This window comes from Hyaena hyaena, unplaced genomic scaffold (assembly GCF_003009895.1).
Source record: "Hyaena hyaena isolate Hyena2069 unplaced genomic scaffold, ASM300989v1 scaffold_298, whole genome shotgun sequence".
NCBI classification, from domain to species: domain Eukaryota; kingdom Metazoa; phylum Chordata; class Mammalia; order Carnivora; family Hyaenidae; genus Hyaena; species Hyaena hyaena.
This window is the reverse complement of record NW_024080927.1, coordinates 631,064-652,020: the sequence shown is the minus strand read 5'-3', so window position 1 is coordinate 652,020 and position 20,957 is coordinate 631,064. Positions and strand designations below refer to the sequence as shown.

The window sequence follows — 20,957 nt, the reverse complement described above, 5'->3', positions numbered from 1 at the left end:
ATAACAACATGAAATATAAATTCTGTAACACTGAGTGCAAACTCATATCCTATATCCTAAGGAAAAGAACAAATTTTGACACAAACATCTACAAAGTGTTGCACAAATTGATCTTATGGCTAATGGAGTTTCCTCTAAACGTGAATCTTGTTTTTTTTTTAATGTTTATTTATTTATTTTGAGAGAGAGAGAGAACGCATAAGCAGGGAAGGGGTACAGAGAAGAAAGACAGAATCCCAAGCAGGCTCTGCACCATCAGAGCCACCCAAACATAAGAGTCCTTTAATGCAAAATACCTAGAGCTGAATTTTATTGCATAGCACACATAAACAATAGTCAACAAATATAGCCTGAACACTGACACATGAATTATCATTCTTTAGAAAGGTAATTAATGATCTGCCTTTTAATTTTTTGATTTTTTTTTTTGAGAGAGAAAAGGCATGTGAGCGAAGGAGGGACAGAGCAAGAGAGAGGAAAAGAATCCCAAGCAGGCTCCATGCTCAGCTCAGAACCCAACACAGGGGTCTATCTCAGGACCGTGAGATCATGAACAGAGCCAAAATCAAGAGTCAGATGCTCAAGAAACTGAGCCACCCAGGCGCCCCAACACCTGAATTATTGTCACAATGTACTTTTCCCTCCAGCCTTCTTGTTCACCTACTCTCATTTTAACCACACCAGGACTTTGTTGAGACCCCGTAATGGACTGAAGGTTTGTTCTCCCTCCAAATTCATATATTGAAATCCTAACCCCCAAGGGGATGGTATGGTAAGGGTGGAGCCCTCAGAAATGGGATTAGTGCCCTTCTCAAAGGGGCCCCACAGAACTCTCTAGCACCTCATGCCATGTGAGGACACGGTGAGAAGATGGCCATCTAAGAACCAAGAAGCAGGCCCTCACCAGACACTGTACCCACTGGTGCCTTGATCTTGGACTTTCTAAACTCCAGAACCATGAGAAATGATGTTATGTGCTTTATAATTCACTTAGTATATAGCACTTTTGTTATAGTAACCTAAATGGATTAAGACAAACTAATCCATGGACCTCTGTCTTCTCAGTCCATCAGTCTTCCCCTTGCTTCACTTTTCTTGCCCAGCTACTTGCCCCTATCTCTTCATCAAATCTTTCTTTCTAAGTGAAAGTCCAATCTTGGATCAGCCCCACTCCTCACATTCTCTGTTGGTGTCTGAGCACTGCTGTAGAAAGTCACCCTAAATCACAGACTGGAACCCCTCCGAATTTAGATGCCAAACACTAATGCCCACTAATGCTGATGCTTTGTTTTAAAGGTGACATCTCCTCAAATGCCTGAATGGAGCCATGTGGATATCTGAGGTCATTTAGTGCAGAGACTGAGGCACAACAGACATGTCTGAGAAAAAGCATGGAGGCCAATGTGGCTAGAAGAAAGTCAGTAGCAGGATTTAAGATCAAGAAAGCAATGGAAACCAGACAGAACAAAACCCTGCATGTGATTCCAATTACTTTGGCTTTAGCTCTGAGTGAGATGGGAAACCTCTTAAAGGTTCTGAATAGGAAAGTAACAGGATCTGGCAGGATTTAACCTTTTAGACAAGTAAAGCCAGAGTTCAGTCAGGTTGCTACACTTCAGAAAAGGTTGTGGGTTGGTAAAGGTTGAAGTGGGAAGGCCAGGTAAACTTCCAGCTAACTTCTCACATGGCATTTCCATTAAGATATGGCAAAGGCATCTCGCACTCATCATGTCCAAGACCCACCTCTTTTCTCTGGCCCATACTACGCCCCACAAACCAGATCTTTTTTCAGCGTCCCCACTCCAGCAAAAAGCACAACAAACTACACTGTTCTACAACAGTACTATGTATGAATTATGCTCTGCACCTTGCTTTCTGTCATTTTCCAGATCCAATCCATCATCTGGTCCTGTGCATTTTACTCCACCCCCAATCTCTCTCTATCCTCTTTATCTCAATTTGTTTAGTCCCATTTAGCAAAGACCTGTTATGTGAGAGGCACTGTTCCGAAGAAAGCAGACACAGAAGTGAGCAAGGTAGACAAGGCCTTGCTTTCTCAGAGCTTCTATTCTAGTGGTTAGAAACAAAGAATAGGGAGTGCCTGAGTGGCTCAGTTGGTTGAGTGTCCAACTCTTGAGTTCTGCTCAGATCATGATCCCAGGGTTGTGTGATGGAGCCCTGCGTCGGGCTCTGTGCTGAGCCTGCTTAAGATCCTCTCTCTCCTTCTGCCCCTATCTTCTGCTGGCATGTGCTCTCTCTCCACTGTCCCCCCCACCCATGAGAAAAAGAAACAAAGGATAAAAAAGGTAATAAATGAACAAAATAATGTCAGAGAGTAATAAATGGTGGGAAGGAAACAAACAGGATGATATTTTAGGTGTTCATTCCTCAAGTAGGATCATCATGGAAGGCCATTTTAAGGAGGTAACAGTGAACTGAGACTTGAAAGGGAAATGGTCAGAAGACTATTTCTGGTAGAAGGAGAAGGAAGTTAATGAGGACAGCAAGAATGGACACCCTGGTGAGAGTGAGCTGTACTATATGACACATAATGAGGACCCTGAGGCTCTGCTTATGAACAGGGGAGAATGGCAGGAGAGAAGGGAAACTGGAAGACAGAAGATAAACCACATACAATGGAGGCAGTTATAGACTTTCCTATAAGAAAACTAAATCTAAGATTTAAATTAAAAAAAAATTTTTTTTTAAGTTTATTTTGAGAGAGACAGAGACAGCGTGAACAGGGGAGGGGCAGAGATAGAGGGAGAGAGAGAATCCCAAGCAGGCTCCACATAGTCAGCACAGAACCCAATGTGGGCTTGAACCCTCAAAACTGAGATCATGATCTGAGCTGAAACCAAGACACTTAACTGACTGAGCCACCCAAGCTCCCCTAAAAATTTTTTTTAAAAGTATTTATTTTTGAGAGAGAGAGAAAGTGGGGGAGAGAGTATATGACTGCGGGAAGGGCAGCAAGAGAGAGCAACAGAGGATCTAAAGCGGGCTGTGTGCTGAAAGCCCGATGTGGGGCTCAAACTCATGAACTATGAGATTATGACCTGAGCCAAAGTCAGATGCTTAACCAACTGAGCCACCCAGGTGCCCCTGGATCTAAGGTTTTGAAACTGAGTAACTGAGGGAGTGAGAAAGAAATGAGCTTCTGGGGGAAAGCTCTCTGTTTTAGACACATTATATTTGAGGTGTCCATTAAATGTGTACATATACATGTCATACAAAAAAGGCTACTGGATTTAGAAATCTGGAGCTTAGGGAATTGGTCAGAGTTGGAGAGAAACCAGCAAGTTGGAGAATACAAATACTGTTTAAAGCCATGGAACTAGGTCAGTTATCAGGGAGAAGGTCCAAGACCAGCATTTATTTATTTATTAAAAAAATTTTTTTTCTAGTTTTTATTTATTTATTTTTAAAACTTTTTAAAATGTTTTTTATTTATTTCTGAGAGAGAGATAGCATGAGTAGGGGAGGGTCAGAGAGAGAGGGAGACACAGAATCTGAAGCAGGCTCCAGGCTCTGAGCTGTTAGCACAGAGCCCGATGCGGGGCTCAAACCCACGAACTGTGAGATCATGACCTGAGCTGAAGTCGGATGCTTAACCAACTGAGCCACCCAGGCGCCCCATAGTTTTTATTTATTTTTGAGAGAGAGTCAGAACATGAGCGGGGGAGGGACGAGGGACAGAGAGAGGAAGACACAGAATCTGAAGCAGGTTCCAGGCTCCGAGCTGTCAGCATAGGGGCCGACGGGAGCTCAAACTCACAAACGGTGAGATCATGACCTGAGCTGAAGTCGGATGCTTAACCAACTGAGCCACCCAGGCGCCCCATAGTTTTTATTTATTTTTGAGAGAGAGTCAGAACATGAGCGGGGGAGGGACGAGGGACAGAGAGAGGAAGACACAGAATCTGAAGCAGGTTCCAGGCTCCGAGCTGTCAGCATAGGGGCCGACGGGAGCTCAAACTCACAAACGGTGAGATCATGACCTGAGCTGAAGTTGGATGCTTAACTGACTGAGCCACCCAGGCGCCCCCTAAGGCCAGCATTTAGAGCTTGGGAAAAAGAAAAGGAGCCAAAAGAGGAGAAAAGAAGAGAATAAAAGGTGTAGTCACTGAGATAAAAGGAAAATGAGGAGAGGGCTATCACAAAAAAACAAAAAGATTTGGAAGACTAAAGACCAGCCATGCCAAATTCTGACAGGTTGATAGGAATGAGCAAAGTGTCTCCTGAATTCGGCAATGTGGACACGTTTGTGACTTGTAAAAAGCATTTTCAGAAACGTGAGGGGGTAGAAACTAGATGAGAGGGGGTGAAGATGATGAGATGAGGAGGAGATAGGGACAGCAAGGAGATACACCCTTGCGTTGTTGTAAAGAATAACAGAAGAATGGGTACAATCACTAGAGGTGATGTCAAGGGAGGGTTTTTCAGTGTGAGAGATGCCTGAGAGTAGTTGTGATGGCAATAATCCAGGAAAGAGGCATAAGTTAATGACAGGGGAGGATGAGAGATGAGTGAAGAATTAAGTCCCTGATTGGGGAGAGGTTATGGGACCCAGAAGCCAAGCCAGAGAGTGCTCTCTGACAGGAGCAGGACCCACCTCCCACCGCAACACCAGGTGAAGTGCAAACGTGAGCCCAGGCAGCACAGTCAGGTGTGCAGACAAAATGGGGGAGTCAAGAGAGCTCCTGGCTGACTAGCTGCTTTTACTTTCTCGGTGCAGTTCAGTGATTTCAAGCCATCGCAATCTCTGCAGGGAACGACTAGCCCAGCCAGCAGACCCACCTTCCATCAGCTATCTGCAGGAAGTCCCGGGGATTTTTCAAAAGTAAAAGTGATTATGTCACCAACCTGCTGAAAATCTTTCAGCGGCTTCCCCCTATTCTTAAGGTAATGAGGAAGGCCTCTAAATGGCTTAGAGGACCTGCTAGGCCTACCCCTGCTCACCACCTTAGCCTCGGATTTCAGTCACCCCCTACTTCATTCTCTGTGCTCCAGAGAATCCACGGGATCAGTCTTTGATGAGCCATGCTTCCTTCTGCTGCAAGGCCTCTGGCCATACTGTTCCCTCCTCCTTCCCTTGGCTTAGTCATCTCCAAGTTCTTTTCCAGCTCTTAGCTCAAGTGTTATTTCCTCAGGGCAGCCTTCTCTGCCCCTGCAGCCTAAGTCTGATTCCTTCGTGACACATTCCCTAGAAACTGTACTTCTTTCCTTCAGAGCACTTAACTCAGTTTTTAATTATACATTCTTGGTGTAATTTACTTGTTTAATGTCTCTCACATTTTGCAGTGAACACAATGTCTGCATTGACTCCCACTGGATCCCCAACATTTAGCATAGTCCCTGGCACACAGCAGGAAGTCAATAAATATTGTTTGAACAAACAGATGTGTAATATAGTAAGAACTATGGAATGCACAGAAATTAACAAGACACATGTCTCCAAGGAAGCTACAAATTAGTGGGACTACATAATATGCACATGACAGAATCCCTCTCTAAGGAAACACATGGTGTTAGTTATAGTGGTAGCATCTGGGAAAGGGTGGGAAGGACACCTACTTTGCATAGTGTTTTGCACTCCTTGAATACGTATGTTGCTTGCGTTACTTTTAAAGATAAACACACTTCAAGAAATAATTAAGGTAAAAAATATTAAGGGACATAGGAAAGATAGAGAATGCCTTCAAGATCAGAAAAAGAGGGTTACTTTAGGTGAAGACCTCAGTATGAAAGCTTTATGGAAAAATTATCATGAATTGGACACTGAAGGATGTGCTTTAATAGAGGTAAAGAAAGGAAGGAGGAAGTGATCTCTAAGGAAAAGGAACACTGAACAAAGGGACCTGGGCTGGAAAGTACCAAACTGAAGAAAGACAGTGCAGACAGGATGAAAAGAAAGTGGGGATCCATGCAGAGGAGGCAATAGGTAATGAAGCTAGAGAGTTAGGATTCAGGGCATAATGCAGAGGCCAAGGCGAAGGAATTCTGACAAACCTGGCCACAGGATGAACATGAGGGAGTATGAGGATGAGCTCTGCACACTGGGGGGGCTCTTTTGTAGTCAGCTGCAAGACGGACTGCAGGGGGAAGAGGCAGGTGCAGGAAGGAAAGCAGGGTTAGGACCACCTTCAGGTAGGAATGTCTATTTGATGTGAGCTCTGTTTTTCTGCCAGTGAGAGAGAGAGAGAGAGAAGACACAGAAAGAGGCTAGTTTGCTCTGTGTTCAGGGAGAGTATGCAGTATTAGTTGAGAGATACTGGCACCCTGAGCGAATGTGAGAGAGACAGGGAAGCAGGGGCAGATGCAGGCAGATGGCAGAGAGGGCACCAACAGATATGAACATACCGAGGGGATATGAGGACAGTGGGAGAGGTCCAGGTGACAGAACCTGAGAAAGAGGGCGCAGGGGCGAGACAGCAGGGAATAAAAGATGGATCTATTTAGAACATTCTAAATTTGAAGAAGCCGGAAGGCTTCTGGGATAGGCAACTATTTGGGAAAGATATTAGGACTGAGGAAGGTATAGATTATGGAGTTATTTGCATCTAGATGATTTGAATTGATAAGGCACCACGGATGAATAAGCTGAAGAAAGAATGATGGGTTTCCTTACGTGGTGATAAAAATGATGGCTGTACAACTTTGTGAATATGCTAAAAAACTGAATCGCAGGTGCGCCTGGGTGGCTCAGTTGTTATACATCCCACTCCCGACCTCAGTTCAGGTCATGCATGATCTCACAGTTAGTGAGTTCAAGCCCCACATCAGGAGGCTGATGGCATGGAGCCTGTTTGAGATTCTTTCTCTCACTCTCTCTGACCCTCCCTGACTTATGCACTCATTCTCTGTCTCTCAAAATAAATAAACTTAAATTTTTAATGTGTATTTATTTTTTGAGAGAGAGAGAGAGAGAGAGAGAGCAACCAGGGGTGGGGATGAGAGAGAGACACACAGAATGTGAAGCAGGCTCCAGGCTCTGAGCTGTTAGCACAGGGCCCAATGTGGGGCTCAAACCCACGAACCACAAGATCATGACCTGAGCCAAAGTCGGACACTCAACCAACTGAGCCAACCAGGAGCCCCAAAATAAATAAGCTTAAAAAAAATGGAATTGTACGTTTTCAATCAGTGAATTATACTGTATGTGAATTATATCTCAAAGTTGCTGTAAAAAAAAAAAAAAAAGAAAAGAAAGAAGATAAAAGGATCCTGAAGAATAGAATATGTATCTATCACTCCTTGGAAATTTAGTAATTTTTTAAAACTTCAATAAGATAGTGGGGGAGCTAGGTAGTTCTTTAGGAAGGTTTTTGAGATGAGGGAAACCTAAATGTATCCTCAGATAGATGGGACAAGCCAGTGAGGAATAACTGAGGCTTTTAGAACATAAGACTTTCATACAAATTACATACAAGAGGACAAATACCTAATGGGTTTCTTCTGTAGTGAGATGAGCCTTCCATAGAATAAGTAGGCTGGAACACGCTTCCCAGCTGATGTGCAAGGACTTGGTTTATATCTCTAAAGGAGATTTGCTTGATGTTCATCAGTTTCGCACAGATCTTATGAACAGCATCATTTTCATGAACAAGGAGGGCATCTGAAGATCGGTACAAGTGAGAAAGCGTCAAAATGGAGTTGTAGTTCTGAACAATAACCTGGAGAGAAAAAGGTCAGACATAAGAAAGGCAAAAGAGAAGAGCGGTTAAGAAGGTAGATTCTAAGTGCATTGTGCCTGGGTTTAAATCCCGGCTCTGTCACTTTCTAACTATGTGATCTCGGACAAGTTATATAATCTTCCCATGCCTCAGTTTTCTCATTTGTACAACAGTGTAATAATTATACCAGCTCCTAGAGTTGTAAGGATTAATGACAGAATGCAAGTAAAGCACTTAAAAGAGTGTCCTGTATATAGTAAGGGCTTAATAAACAATGACTATTACTATCATACTTCTTCCTACAGCATTTATTATAGTGACTTAACTCACCTCCATTTTATTATTTCACCAACTAGGCAGATCAACAAGAAGCTGGCCTATATAGAAATTTCCTCTCAATGGAAAGAAAGGAAAATTTTTTGAAGTTTGGTAATGTCATGATGAACCCTAACATGTGGTCAAGATCCCTCCTTTACACACTAGATCCAGAGGGACAAACCCAGGAATGGGTTCCTGAGATAAGATATTACTTTTGTGAACAATTCATTTAATTTTGCTTAAACCTTTCAACACGAATGAGGTGTCCTTGTTTTAGAAATTCCAAAGAGTATCATATTGTATAATGATTAACTGCTGATATAGTAAATTAATATTTCCAAAGAAAGGGTGAGATCAATCTTTTACCTACATTTATTTCACTGCAAAGAATACAAAATATAAAGTTTTCAATTAACATGTTCATACCTCACCAGTTCCATAAGGCCATATAATCTGATTCATTTTCAAAGAGTTTGAGTACTGATCTTGTAGATTCTGTGTGACAAAGGCTCCTAGTCCTGATCCTGTGCCTCCAGCCATACTCATTATGATGAAAAAACCACTCAAACAGTCACATTTTTCCACTTCCTTCTGGATTAGGTTCATTATAGATTCTTCATGCCTGGGTCCATGAACAGAGTAACTATGCAACACAAAAAAACAAATACAAATGACTTTCAATTTAATCAGAAAGAGGCAATGCAGAGAGAAAGATATAGGATAGACAAGGTTTTTTAAACCCACAGATGTGAACTAACTCTCATGAAAGGTACAGGTGCCCTGACTGGCAAAATTTAAAACACACAAGTTAGAGGTGAATAGGATTGCAGAAAGAGTGGATTTACTGGGTACAGAAAATTACCTTTCATAGGCCATTCCTTTAGCTGGAGACTTCAATTACCAGGTAGTTCTGCAAGTTTATGGTGCAAAATGGCATCCAATATACATAATAATATTCCTAAAACAGTGGTTCTCAAACTTTGCTGCACACTTAATCACCTAGGGAAGCTATGAAAACTCCCAACATTTGGGCTTTAGCCTAAACCAATCAAATCAAAATCTCTGGAGGTAAGAACCAGGCATTGGAATTTTCCAAAGAACCCCAGGACATACGACTGCCTTGCTGTGTTCCCTATTAGCTGGAATACCTGCCAGATAAAGATACTGTTTTTTTTGTTTTGTTTTGTTTTAAGCTTATTTACTTATTTTGAGAGAGAGAAAGAGCGTGTGTGTGCATACATGTACATGTGAGGGAGGGGCAGAGAGAGAGGTAGAGAGACAATTCCAAGCAGACTCCATGCAGTCAGCACAGAGCCCCATGTAGGGCTTGATCTCACCATTCGTGAAACCATGACCTGAGAGTCGGTTAACTGACTGAGCCACCCGGGTGCTCCAAGATATGTTTTAATGAGAAGTTAGTTGGCAGAAAACAGTTAAAATGTAGAAAGCCCTGCTGCAAGAGATCACTGGTTTCATCATTATCTGGACTTGAAGCACAGACATACATGAGACAGAACAGTTTCTTCTGCATGAAGTCACACTCTACATTTTAAAACAGCCATTAAGGAAAAATGTTTTAACGTTTATTCATTAAACGTTAGCAGAGTGTGAGCAGGGGAGGGGCAGAGAGAGGGAAGTAGGCTCCAGGCTATAGGTGTCAGCACAAAGCCCGACGCAGGGCTCGAACCCATTAACTGTGAGATCATGACCTGAGCTGAAGTTGGACACTCAACCAACTGAGCCACCCAGGTGCCCCTAAAACAGCAATTTCAAGATTATGTGCGTGATATATCAACTGTGCCGCTATAATTATGCTGTCCAGGTAGCTGTATCTAAACTGAAAAACATGAGGAGTTGCTCTTACCCATATGCCCAGTTGTTTCCAGAACCTTGTTTTTGACAGAAGCACGAATGCTGGCCATATTTCCATTGGCCAGACTGGGCAGCCTTTGATAGTGTTTGATTGATAACTTTAGGTTCCATATCAACAAGTATAGCCCGGGCAATGGGAACTATAGAGAGGAGGAAAACCAAAAGAAAAATATTTCATATATCTTATTTGGCTTCTTGCAGAGCACAAATTTCTAGGTCCTACCTCCCAAAAATCCAAAGATTAAGGATAGAAAGATCTGTCATACTGCTTAGAAACTGAAGTGGGCAGCAGCAGGTATATGCAGATGCTTAGCATTCTTTTTTTTTTTTTAATTAAAATAATTAAAAAATTTTTTATTTTTAAAAAATTTTTTGTTTTATTTTTTAAATTTTTATTAAAATTCTTTTTAAACATTTATTTATTTTTGAGTGACAGAGCAAGACAGAGCATGAATGGGGAAGGGACAGAGAGAGAAGGGGGATACAGAATCCGAAGCAGGCTCCAGGCTCTGAGCTGTCAGCACAGAGCCCAACCTGGGGCTCAAACTCATGGACTGTGAGATTATGACTTGAGCCAAAGTCACGCTTAACCGACTAAGTCACCCAAGCACCCCTATGTTTTATTTTATATTTGAGAGAGAAGAAAGACAGAAACAGAGACAGAGAGTGAGCAGGGGAGGGGCAGAGTGAGAGGGAGACACAGAATCCGGAGCAGGCTCCAGAGTCTGTCAGCACAGAGCCTGATGCAGGGCTCGAACTCACAAGCTGTGAGATCATGACCTGAGATGAAGTCGGACACTTAACCGACTGAGCCACCCAGGCACTCCTTTACTTTTGTTTTTTATGAGAGAGAGAGAGAGAGAGAGAGAGAGAGAGAGAGAATATGGGTGGAAGAGGGGAATTTTTTATTCGAGAGAGAGAGAGGGAGAGAGAGAAAGAGAGAAAGAGAGAGGGAGACACAGAATCTGAAGCTGGCTCCAAGGCTCTGAGCTGTCAGCACAGAGCCTGATGCAGGGCTTGAAATCAGGAACTGTGAGATCATGACCTGAGCCGAAGTCAGATGCTTAACCAACAGAGCCACTCACCTCCCCATTTTTAATGTTTATTTGTTTTGAGAGAGAGACAGAGAGAGGGGGAGACACAGAATCTGAAGCAGGCTCCAAGGCTCTGAGCTGTCAGCTCAGAGCCCAATGTGGGGCTCAAACCCACAAATTGTGAGATCATAACCTGAGCTGAAGTTGGTCTCTTAACTGAGTGAGCCACTCAGGGACACCATAATGCCTAGTATTCTGCCAAGCAGGATGAATCAGTGTGGGCTAACATGATCACGGGGTCAGGTCTACAAATATCTGCTGAGATCTTACCATGTACCATGTACTGTGCTGGGAACACAAAGAGGAAGACTACATGAATCTAGCCCTAGGACTAGTGGGAGAGATAAAACTTAATCACAGTACGATATGATATGACCCGTCATGAATCTACAGTAGAGTAGCACATTCAGAGGTATAAAATGCCATGGGCACAACAAACAGCTCAGGATTGTTGAAGCAGAAGATGGAGGAGGGGGTGGAGGAAGTGATGGATGGGGATGGAAAGTAGGCAGGCTCAGATCTTGGAAGTCCTGGTATGCAGTGCTAAAAAGCTTGAAATTAATCTTTAAGGTAATGTGAAACTGCTGAAAATGTTCAAGCAGATGAGGAATAGTCAGACAACTTTTTATTTTATTTTATTCTTTATTTTTATTTATTTTTAAAGTAATGTCTACACCCAATGCGGGGCTTGACCTCATAACCCTGAGATCAAGAGTTGTATGCTATACCAACTGAGCCAGTCAGTTGCCCTGTCAGGTGACTGTTTTTTATTTTTTATTTATTTATTTATTTATTTTTTAACGTTTTATTTATTTCTAGGAGAGAGAGAGAGAGACAGCGTGAGCAGGGGAGGGTCAGAGAGAGAGGGAGTCACAGACTGAAACAGGCTCCAGGCTCTGAGCTGGCAGTCAGCACAGAGCTCGACGCGGGGCTCGAACCCATGAACCGCGAGATCATGACCCGAGCGAAAGTCGGACGCTTAACCAACTACGCCACCCGGGCGCCCGACTGTTTTTTATTTTTAATGTTTATTTATTTTTGAGAGAGAGAGAAGGAAAAGGAGTGGGGGAGGGGGAGAGAGGGAGAGAGAGAGAGAGAGAGAGAGAGAGAGAGAGAGGGAGACAGAGGATCCAAAGTGGGCTCTGCACTGACAGAAGACTGTCCTGAAACAGTCCAAGTGAGAGAGGGCAAGAGCCAGAACTAAGCCAGTGACAGTGAAGATGGAAAGGGGAGAAGAGATATATAGGAGGTAAATTAAGCATATGGTTAGGTTTGATAGTATGTGGGCAAAAAGAGCCTAAGTTCTAAAGGAAAGATAACAAACACCCTAGGGTATGGAGATGATCAGTTTGAGGTACACAGGGGGATGAAGGTGGAGATGTCCACTAAGCAATACTCAGCTCATAAGAGACACTAGGCTAGATTTGAGAGTCACTAGTGTCACAGAAGTAGCAAATTATAATAGTAACTGAAGTGGCCCAGAGAGACCTATGTAAGTGAGGACAGAGGAGAGAGAGCCTGAGATGCAACCACTGGGAAAAAAAAGTTTGAAGATTAAGGAGAAGGAGTTTCATGAAGAGAGTTTTACAGTTAATGGTATAAAATCCAGGAGAAAGTTAAGTGAATTAAGAATAGAAAAACAGTCACTGGATCTAGCAATTAGGAGATTACTGGGAACTTTTTCTTAGAGCAATTCAGTGGTGGTGTAGGGCAGAAGCAGGATTGTAGTTGGTTAAAGAGAGTTCTCCTTTGAGAATCTTAGATGAGAAGGTAAAGAGATAAGAAGGAAAAAAATTGGGGCATCTGGCTGGCTCAGTCGGTAGAACATGTGATGCTTGATCTTGGGGTTGTAAGTTCCAGCCCCATGTTGGGGGTAGAGTTTACTTAAAAATTGCAAATCCTCATTCCAAATTTCTGTACTTTCTGTACCACCCTGCAGTGCCCACACCCAAAAGGGAATAAATCCTGGGGGGGAAAAAAAAAGCTATAGTCATAAGTTGGTTGGTTGGTTGATTTCAGATTGGTGAGATCTGAGCATGCTCACGGGCTGAGGGAAGATGCCACTGGAGAAGCAAAGGTTATTAACACAAAAACAAAGGGCTGAGAGCAAAGTCATTCCCTAGTAACATGAAAAGAGATGGGGTTCAGACACCACATGGAGGACTTGGCCTTGAACAGGTTGGTTATGTCAGAGTAAAGGAGAGGACAGTAGACCACACATACCTCCATTTTCCTCTTCACTGAAGAATCTTTCTTTGCAAGATGCTTGATATATCTCATTCTCTCTTTTAGAGCAGAGTCCCTGCGGACAGTGTGAGTCATTATACAGGGCATCAAATACTTCAAAACCAATCTGATTGCCACACTGACCAAGTTGCACTGTTACTACTGACATGCTGAGATGCAAACTAGACCTATTCCTTCAAAAACACGAGCAACCTGTAATAGAAAAACATAGGCGTTGAGAGCCACTACATTACTAATAAATAAAGAACAAATATAATGCCACATGTATTAATACACATCAATAAAAGTATAATTTTAAAATACCATGTATATGGTGTTATAGATGAAACAGCTTAATCATTCAAGGAAGTTGTTCTCTTTTTCAACATCGTTTTGGGATTTGTAATTTACCGTACCCAAATGCATTCATAGACAGCTCAATAGTTTCTGAAATCTGATTTATATTCACTACTTCCCTAAGTGTGCATTTAAAACAAAACAAAATAAAATGAATGCTAGTTGAAGGAGTTCGTAGTATATACTTCACACTACAGGAACACACAGAGCGCAGAAGTTAGCTCAACAACTGTATATTTAATTAACATTAATTTTCTCTCTTCTACATAATGACTTTCTCTCCCGAATCACCTTCTGGCCTGGTAACTACAATAACACTTAGAAGAAAGACTTGGGTTTATCTCAGGTAGACAGCAAGGAAGACAAAGCTTGGAAAGGGAGAACCAGATAAAATAAAAGAGTAAGTCTTCACTATTTTTAACAATGAAAAGACAATTTTTGGTAAAGACCTCACACCAGGTCTGTGCGCACTGTAAAGAGTAGTGGCTTTTGAGCCAAACTGTAAGTACAAATTTTCAAACAACCCTGCAAACTAGGTATCATTATTCTCATTTTACATATAAGCAAACTGAGGCTTTGAAAAGTTATGTGACTTTTGCAAGGCCCCTGAACTCGAATAGCCAAAACCAAGTCTCTCCCTTTCCCCACTGGCTTCAGTAATTCCCCATAAACCCTACTCACTGACAGACCCAGAACCAGCCGTTTCGATTCTGTTCAAACTTCAGAGGGCCAACCCGGTCATTATGCGCATGCTCCCTTTCAATATAAAAAAAGTTACGGAGAACGAATGCGCATGTTCATAAACCAAGAGTTTTGTTGTGGGTTACCCCCCCGCCCCCTATTCAGAGGTTAATTACGCATGTTCAATTTCAATTTATTAACTTCAGACATGGTACGCATGCTCCTTGTCCATCAAAGGCTTTAGCCTCTAATGCGCATGACCTAGCTAGCCTAAGAGGCTTCGGCTGGGGTTCTGCGCATGCTTCTGCCAGTACCTGGCGCCAGGCGATAGCTCTACGCATGTTCATTGCCCACAGTTCGGCTTCATAGAACCCTGTACGCATGCTCTAGAGCTGAACTTCAGGAGCCAGTCTAGGGCCTAGGCGCAGACGCACTAAGCCCAAGCAGCCGGTGATGGCGGCAGCAGCGGCGGTGGCTGCGGCAGGTCCGGGCCCATGAGGCGACGACGGAGGCGGGACGGCTTTTACCCAACGCCAGACTTCCGAGACAGGGAGGCTGAGGACATGGCAGGAGTGTTTGACATAGACCTGGACCAGCCAGAGGATGCGGGCTCTGAGGATGAGCTGGAGGAGGGGGTGAGGCCCGGGGTCCCGGGGGGCCCGAGGTGACAGGGCCAGGGCGGCGGCAAGGGCCCTGGAAACCTGGCGCGTCCGAGAGCGCAGAGACCCGAGGGGGCGCGAGTAGTCTCTTGGAGGAGCGTAGGCGCCGCGCGGTACGAGTCAGAGGAGCGGGCGGGGTGGATCTGGCCCTAGGGGTGAGGCCGTTCCGGGACTCGCAGGTGCAAGTCGTGCCCATAACTCCTCATCAGCGCAGCCCGGAGCAGTCTGCGGAGTGAACGAAAAGGGAGCGTGGTCAATTTCTTGAGCTGTTGAACTTCAGTGTGTGAGTGGTGTAAGCGCATGTTGGGGGGAGGGGGTGTTCGCTTTCTGGGTGTCCCGTAAGTGCAGGTGAAGTGCGGAAGGGTTTTCCTTCGAGTGTAAGGTTTCAAGTATTAAGCCTTCAGACCTCCCACGACCACCTCTCTTCTCGGCCTGTCGCTCTCTCCTAGGAAGCGCTCAGCTGTTAGAAGTGACAGCTGAAAACTTCTGTCGGGAGTAGCGCTGCCGCTGCTGTTACAGACACCAGGAGTTTTATTTCGGGAGCAAGGGGGCTCTGCTGCATCTTCCAGGGTTTGTTTGTTTGCTTTTTTTTTTTTTTTAACCTCCTCTTCCGTGTGACTTTTTTTTTTAAGCATCCATAACGACACACGGCATTAGCAACTTACTTTTCCCCTAGTTGAAGATGATCTAAATTTTTTCAGAATACTTTGTGTAATTTTGGGGTGGAAGAAAACCAGCGTTGACAGCTGTGATTTGGCTTGCCAAAAATAAATTGCTTGAACTGAGACTTGTGAATGGTGGTGTGAGGGCTTTCCTTGCTGTAATTTAAGGGACTAAATTTAGAATTGTTTTCCTAATGCATAGCTTGCTTTTACCTTTGCTGTATTAATAGTTTGTTTTTCTTTCTTTCTTTTTTTTAAAGTTTGTTTATTTTGAGAAAGAGAATCCCAATCAGGCTCCAGCTTGGAGCTGGACAGGGAGCTCAAACTCAAATGGTGAGGTCATGACCTGAGCCGAAATCAAGAGTCTGGTTGCTTAATCAATTGAGCGACCCTAATTGTTATTCTTTGTGAAACTTCATTCTTTTTCAAGATAAATTTACTGAAAAATCACAACTTGCACTTGAAGCTCAAAAATATTCTTGTCATGCTAAATCGCTGATTCTGGGCAAGTGATGATCAGTGATATAACCTAATGATAATTTAAATTCTAAATCCCACTGTCCAGATGAGTACATGAGTTAAGGACTGGCATCAGATGTTTGCTTTATATTTAATCAATTTTCATCTGATTTTCCTCTTCTGGAAAGTAAGTTGTACCCTACTGGTTGCCAAAAGATTGGAGATGTTATACATAAAGAATTTTGAACATTTTAAGAAATAAAAGGGCTAAAATATATTCTTTTCATAATCAAATGAGTCTAAGTAAAAATCACAGATTATAAGGTGGGTATTGAGAGTTGTACTTTTTAATACATTTGCCCGTGGAATTGCAGTTAGCTTTCTTTTTTAATTTTTAAAAAATGTTTTATTTTTTAAAATAAAATAGGAGTGGGGGGAGGGGCAGACAGAGAGAGAGAGAGAGACAGAATCTGAAGCAGGCTCTGGGCTCTGAGCTGTCAGCACGGAGCTCAATGTGGGGCTCGAACCCACGATCATGAGATCATGACCTGAGCCGAAGCTGGATGCTTAACCAACTGGCCACCCTGGGAACCCCCCCCTTTTTTGTTGTTGTTTATTTTTGAGAGAGAGAGAGACAGACCGAGCATTAGTGGGGGAGGGGCAGAGGCACGATCCAAAGCAGGCTCCAGGCTTTGAGCTGCCACCAGAGCCAGAGGTGGGGCTCAAACTCACAAACTGTGAGATCGTGACTTGAGCTGAAGAGTGGGACACTTAACTGACTGAGCCATCCAAGCTCCCCCAAATTTAAGAATTCTGAAAAATGAAAGAACTTCAGATTATTGGAAAATCTGGCCATTTGTAAATTTACAACCTTTGGTACACAAACTTTTAAAACATTGGTTTGTATCTCAGTAGCCTCACTTCTTCATTTTCCAGTAAGGAAACCGAGGCATAAACCAGAGAGGTGGTTGCACAAGGCCACGTAGGTAACTACTGGTCCTGTCTTCTGATTCCTTTCAGCTTGCAAGCTTCATTGCACGACTTCATTGCATTTACTAGTCTTTTTCATAATGTACTTCTTTGCGATGTGTCAGAAGTTAATTCAGATCCCTCCAGGCATTGTCACTGACTGTGTGACCCAGAATAATTTGCTTAAGCTCTCTCACGCTTTATTTTCTGTAAAATTAGGATTATGTGAGATAGAGTATATAAACTACTGTCCTCTTAAAAATATTCTGGCATATTAAACAGTTAGGTGGTTCATGGATATATAGCTTGTCAGTGTTACTCATTGCCAAGGAACCAAACATTCAAGTTTATCCTCATCTATGCCTAGAGACTTAATAAATGCAGTTATACTAGAGGTGCTACATTTTTGAAACTGTAGTATTCTGTAAAATTCTTCACCCTATTTAGCGATGTATGCCTTCTTAGATACATTACAGTGACTGAATTTATATTAGGAAATCTGTGTATTTACAGAGCATAGTTAATTTTTTCAGTAATTTTTCAGTTAATCTTTTTTGAATACCTCAAAGGACTATGTTAAAAAGCAGTGGGTGAGAGGGTTTTTTGGGAGGAGGTTAGGTGGATTCGGGTCTTTTTTGTTTGTTTTTCACTGGTAATGGTATAATTTGGAGAGAGTAAGTTGAAACTAAGGGAAAGTTTTCCTCTAGAGATTTTCATTAGGTTATGAAAATGTTGGAAAACTGTTTTCTGTAGAGACACAAAGTTAAAAAAGTAATAGAAAAGTATAATCCTTAACTTCTACTCTATTAATTCAAAATTTGAAGTAGTCACAGAGACTGTATGAGTTTCAGGTTGGGATATCAGATTTTTATTGAGCAAAAATTTTTAGTGCTTCAAGATCAAAGTGCTGTTGCAAATATTCGCAGTTATCAAAAATACGAAAAACATATCCTTATATACTTTGCTTATGTGCTTATCTTGCATTGTAATTGGTACTATGAAGCACTTTTGTTTTTATTTTTCTAATTTTTTTCATGTTTATTTTGAGAGAGAGAGAGAGATAGCACACATATGCATGTATGAGTTGGAGAAGAGCAGAAGGAGAAGGAGAGAGAGAAACCCAAGCAGGCCCTGCACTGACAGCGTGAAGCCTGACACAGGGCTCGATCTCACAAACCATGAGATCATGACCTGAGCCAAGATCAGGAGTTGGACACTTAACTGTCTAAGCCACCCAGGTGCCCCCTGAAGCATTTTTAAGTAGGTGAAGATTTGGAGCAAGGTTAACTCTTTTTCTTCCAACTCATTTTAATTACTGAATCTTATTTTCTTTTTTTCTTTTTTTAAAAAATGTTTTATTTGGGGCGCCTGGGTGGCTTAGTCGGTTAAGCGTCCGACTTTCGCTTAGGTCATGATCTCGCGGTTCGCGGGTTCGGGCCCCGCGTCGGGCTCTGTGCTGACTGCCAGCTCAGAGCCTGGAGCCTGTTTCAGTCTGTGACTCCCTCTCTCTCTGACCCTCCCCTGCTCACGCTGTCTCTCTCTCTCTCTCTCTCTCCCTCTCTCTCTCTCTCCCTCCTAGAAATAAAAAAAAAAAATGTTTTATTTATTTCTAGGAGAGAGCATGATCAGGGGAGGGTCATAGAGAGAGGGAGTCACAGACTGAAACAGGCTCCAGGCTCTGAGCTGGCAGTCAGCACAGAGCCCGACACGGGGCTCGAACCCACGAACCGCGAGATCATGACCTAAGCGAAAGTCGGACGCTTAACTGACTAAGCCACCCAGGCGCCCCTGAATCTTATTTTCATAAGGAACAAGCAAGCAAGTGGATGAGCAGTATAATGAATGATAGGATTGAGGATATTTCACCCATTCTGTAACAGTTTATTTACATTTTTATAAAATGTGCTCTTTTTCGGGGGCACCTGGGTGGCTCAGTTGGTTGAGCGTCCGACTTCAGCTCAGGTCATGATCTTACGGTTTGTGGGTTCGAGCCCGCGGCGGCCTCTGTGCTGACAGCCAGCTCAGAGCCTGGAGACTGTTTCAGATTCTGTGTCTCCTACTCTCTCTGACCCTCCCTGCTCATGCTGTCCCTCTCTCTTTCTCTCAGAAATAAATAAAAAAACAAAAAAAAATGTGCTCTTTTTCATTGGATTTTAGGCATATATTCAATTTTAATTAAAACTGTGGAAATATTCTGGTGGTCTGGTTTGAATCATATCTTGTATAGTACCTTAGTTGAGTAGGATTCACCTTATCAATCATAGTGGCACACAATAAAAGCATTAGATGGGTCATAAAGCTTAAAACAGAGAAATAAAACCTAAAGAGTTTCCTATGAAAGGGAGTTGTCCGTATATGTTACATAACATTAACCTGATGCTTCTGATAGAAAACTTTTCTAAAGGTAATAAGAAAAGCATTGTGCCTCAAATACTTCTCCAGAAGGTAACAGTAGGAAGTTATAAACATAGATGCAGGTGGTAATACAGGGCTGGCTAGCTCCGGAAATGAGACATAGCCACAGGGCATATCTTTCTAGGTGGCTTCAAAGTCATGGTTTAGTGTTAACTACTCTGTGGTCTTTAAAATTAAGTAAAACTAACATTAAAGTAAAAACAATTACATATTACTGGTTTTATCACATGTGAGAGAAGTTAGTCTTTTGTCTTTAAAGTGAAGCCATCGTGGGTGATTATGCAAAGTACCAGAGAGAAAAAAACTAAAAACAAAACCTTAAAGCATAACTACCCTTACTCCCCCCCCACCCCCGCAGAAGAAACTGTATCAAGTTGAAATTGCAAGAATTTTTTTTCCCTTGATCCTGCCTCCATTTGCCTCAGTCCAATATTGAAACATACATCCCTAGTGTTTCATCCTGACTTGCTCACATCATGAGCAAATTTTCACTGGAATTTGTGGTTTAGGGGGCATTTAAGCATCCCTTGTTTAAGAATACTATCAGTTTTCTATGTGCAGCTTGACTGTACTGGTACCTTTGAAGAAAGATGTATTCACCTAAATATTTTTTGAATTGTTCTAAAATTGTCAACAAAATCTTAAAATCTTACCTTTTAAAAAAATTTGTTTTATTAATTTTTTAAAAAATGTTTATTTTTGAGGAAGAGACAGAGTGTGAGTGGGGGAGGGGCAGAAAGAAAGGGAGACACAGAATGAAGCAGGGTCCAGGCTCTGAGCTGTCAAGAGCCCCACATGAGGCTCGAACTCAAGGACCGTGAGATCATGACCTGAGCTGAAGTTGGACACAACCGACTGAGCCACCCAGGCACCCCTAAAATTTTTTTAAATGTTTTAATATTATTTTTTGAGAGAGAGAGAGAGAGCGTGAGTGGGGGAGGTACAGAGAGAGAGGGAGACACAGAATCTGAAGCAGGGTCTAGGCTCTGAGCTGTCAGCACAGAGCCTGCTGAGGGGCTCAAACCCACAAACCTGAGCCCAAGTCAGACGCCCAACAGAGTGAGCCGCCCAGGCGCCCCACAGAATATAGCTTTAAAGAGTATTCTTTATGTATATAGTTGCACAACCATTACACACTTTAGCTTTAGAACATTTTTTTTAAACATTTATTTATTTTTAAGAGACAGAGCATGATCAGGGGAGGGACAGAGAGAGGGAGACACAGAATCTAAAGCAGGCTTCAGGCTCTGAGCTGTCAGCACAGAGCCAAACCTGGGGCTCGAATTCACAAGCTGCTAGACTATATGACCTGAGCCAAAGTCGGATGCTTAACCGACTGAGCCACCCAGGCACCCCAGCTTTAGAACATTTCTATCACTCTTGAAAGAAACTAGACTCATTTATAGTCACTCCTTATTGCCACCTCTATCCCAGGCAACCACTGGTCTATTTCCCATCTCTATAAATTTGCCTTTTCTGGACATTCCATATAAATAGAATCATATAGTATGTAGACTTTTGTGTCTGACTTCTTTCGTTTAATGTTTTTGAAAATCATCTGTTTCATAG

The 20,957-nt window shown here is 42.6% G+C and overlaps 2 protein-coding genes across 9 annotated transcripts in view; one reads left to right on the top strand and one right to left on the bottom strand.

Annotated features, from left to right (window-relative positions):
- Nucleotides 1-14,445, bottom strand: part of TUBD1 (tubulin delta 1) — a 29,041-nt gene extending 14,596 nt beyond the window's left edge. Inside the window, exons 1-6 of one of the 4 annotated variants that reach the window (XM_039247302.1) lie at nt 14,225-14,445; nt 13,511-13,662; nt 13,184-13,399; nt 9,859-10,006; nt 8,421-8,637; nt 7,445-7,676 (exon numbers count right to left, since the gene is read on the bottom strand). In XM_039247302.1, the coding sequence (XP_039103233.1) occupies nt 7,445-7,676; nt 8,421-8,637; nt 9,859-10,006; nt 13,184-13,355 (769 nt within the window). In that variant the 5' untranslated portion in view covers nt 13,356-13,399; nt 13,511-13,662; nt 14,225-14,445. Of the gene's footprint in view, nt 1-7,444; nt 7,677-8,420; nt 8,638-9,858; nt 10,007-13,183; nt 13,400-13,510; nt 13,663-14,224 lie in introns of those variants that run through there. The other 3 variants (XM_039247301.1, XM_039247303.1, XM_039247304.1) reach the window with 3 other exon arrangements.
- Nucleotides 14,446-14,623: 178 nt separating this feature from the next.
- RPS6KB1 (ribosomal protein S6 kinase B1) overlaps nt 14,624-20,957 on the top strand; it is a 39,331-nt gene continuing 32,997 nt past the window's right edge. For 4 of the 5 annotated variants that reach the window (XM_039247323.1, XM_039247326.1, XM_039247324.1 and 1 more), the window contains exon 1: nt 14,624-14,859. In XM_039247323.1, the coding sequence (XP_039103254.1) occupies nt 14,719-14,859 (141 nt within the window). In that variant the 5' untranslated portion in view covers nt 14,624-14,718. The remainder of the gene's footprint in view (nt 14,860-20,957) is intronic. The other variant, XM_039247322.1, reaches the window with a different exon arrangement.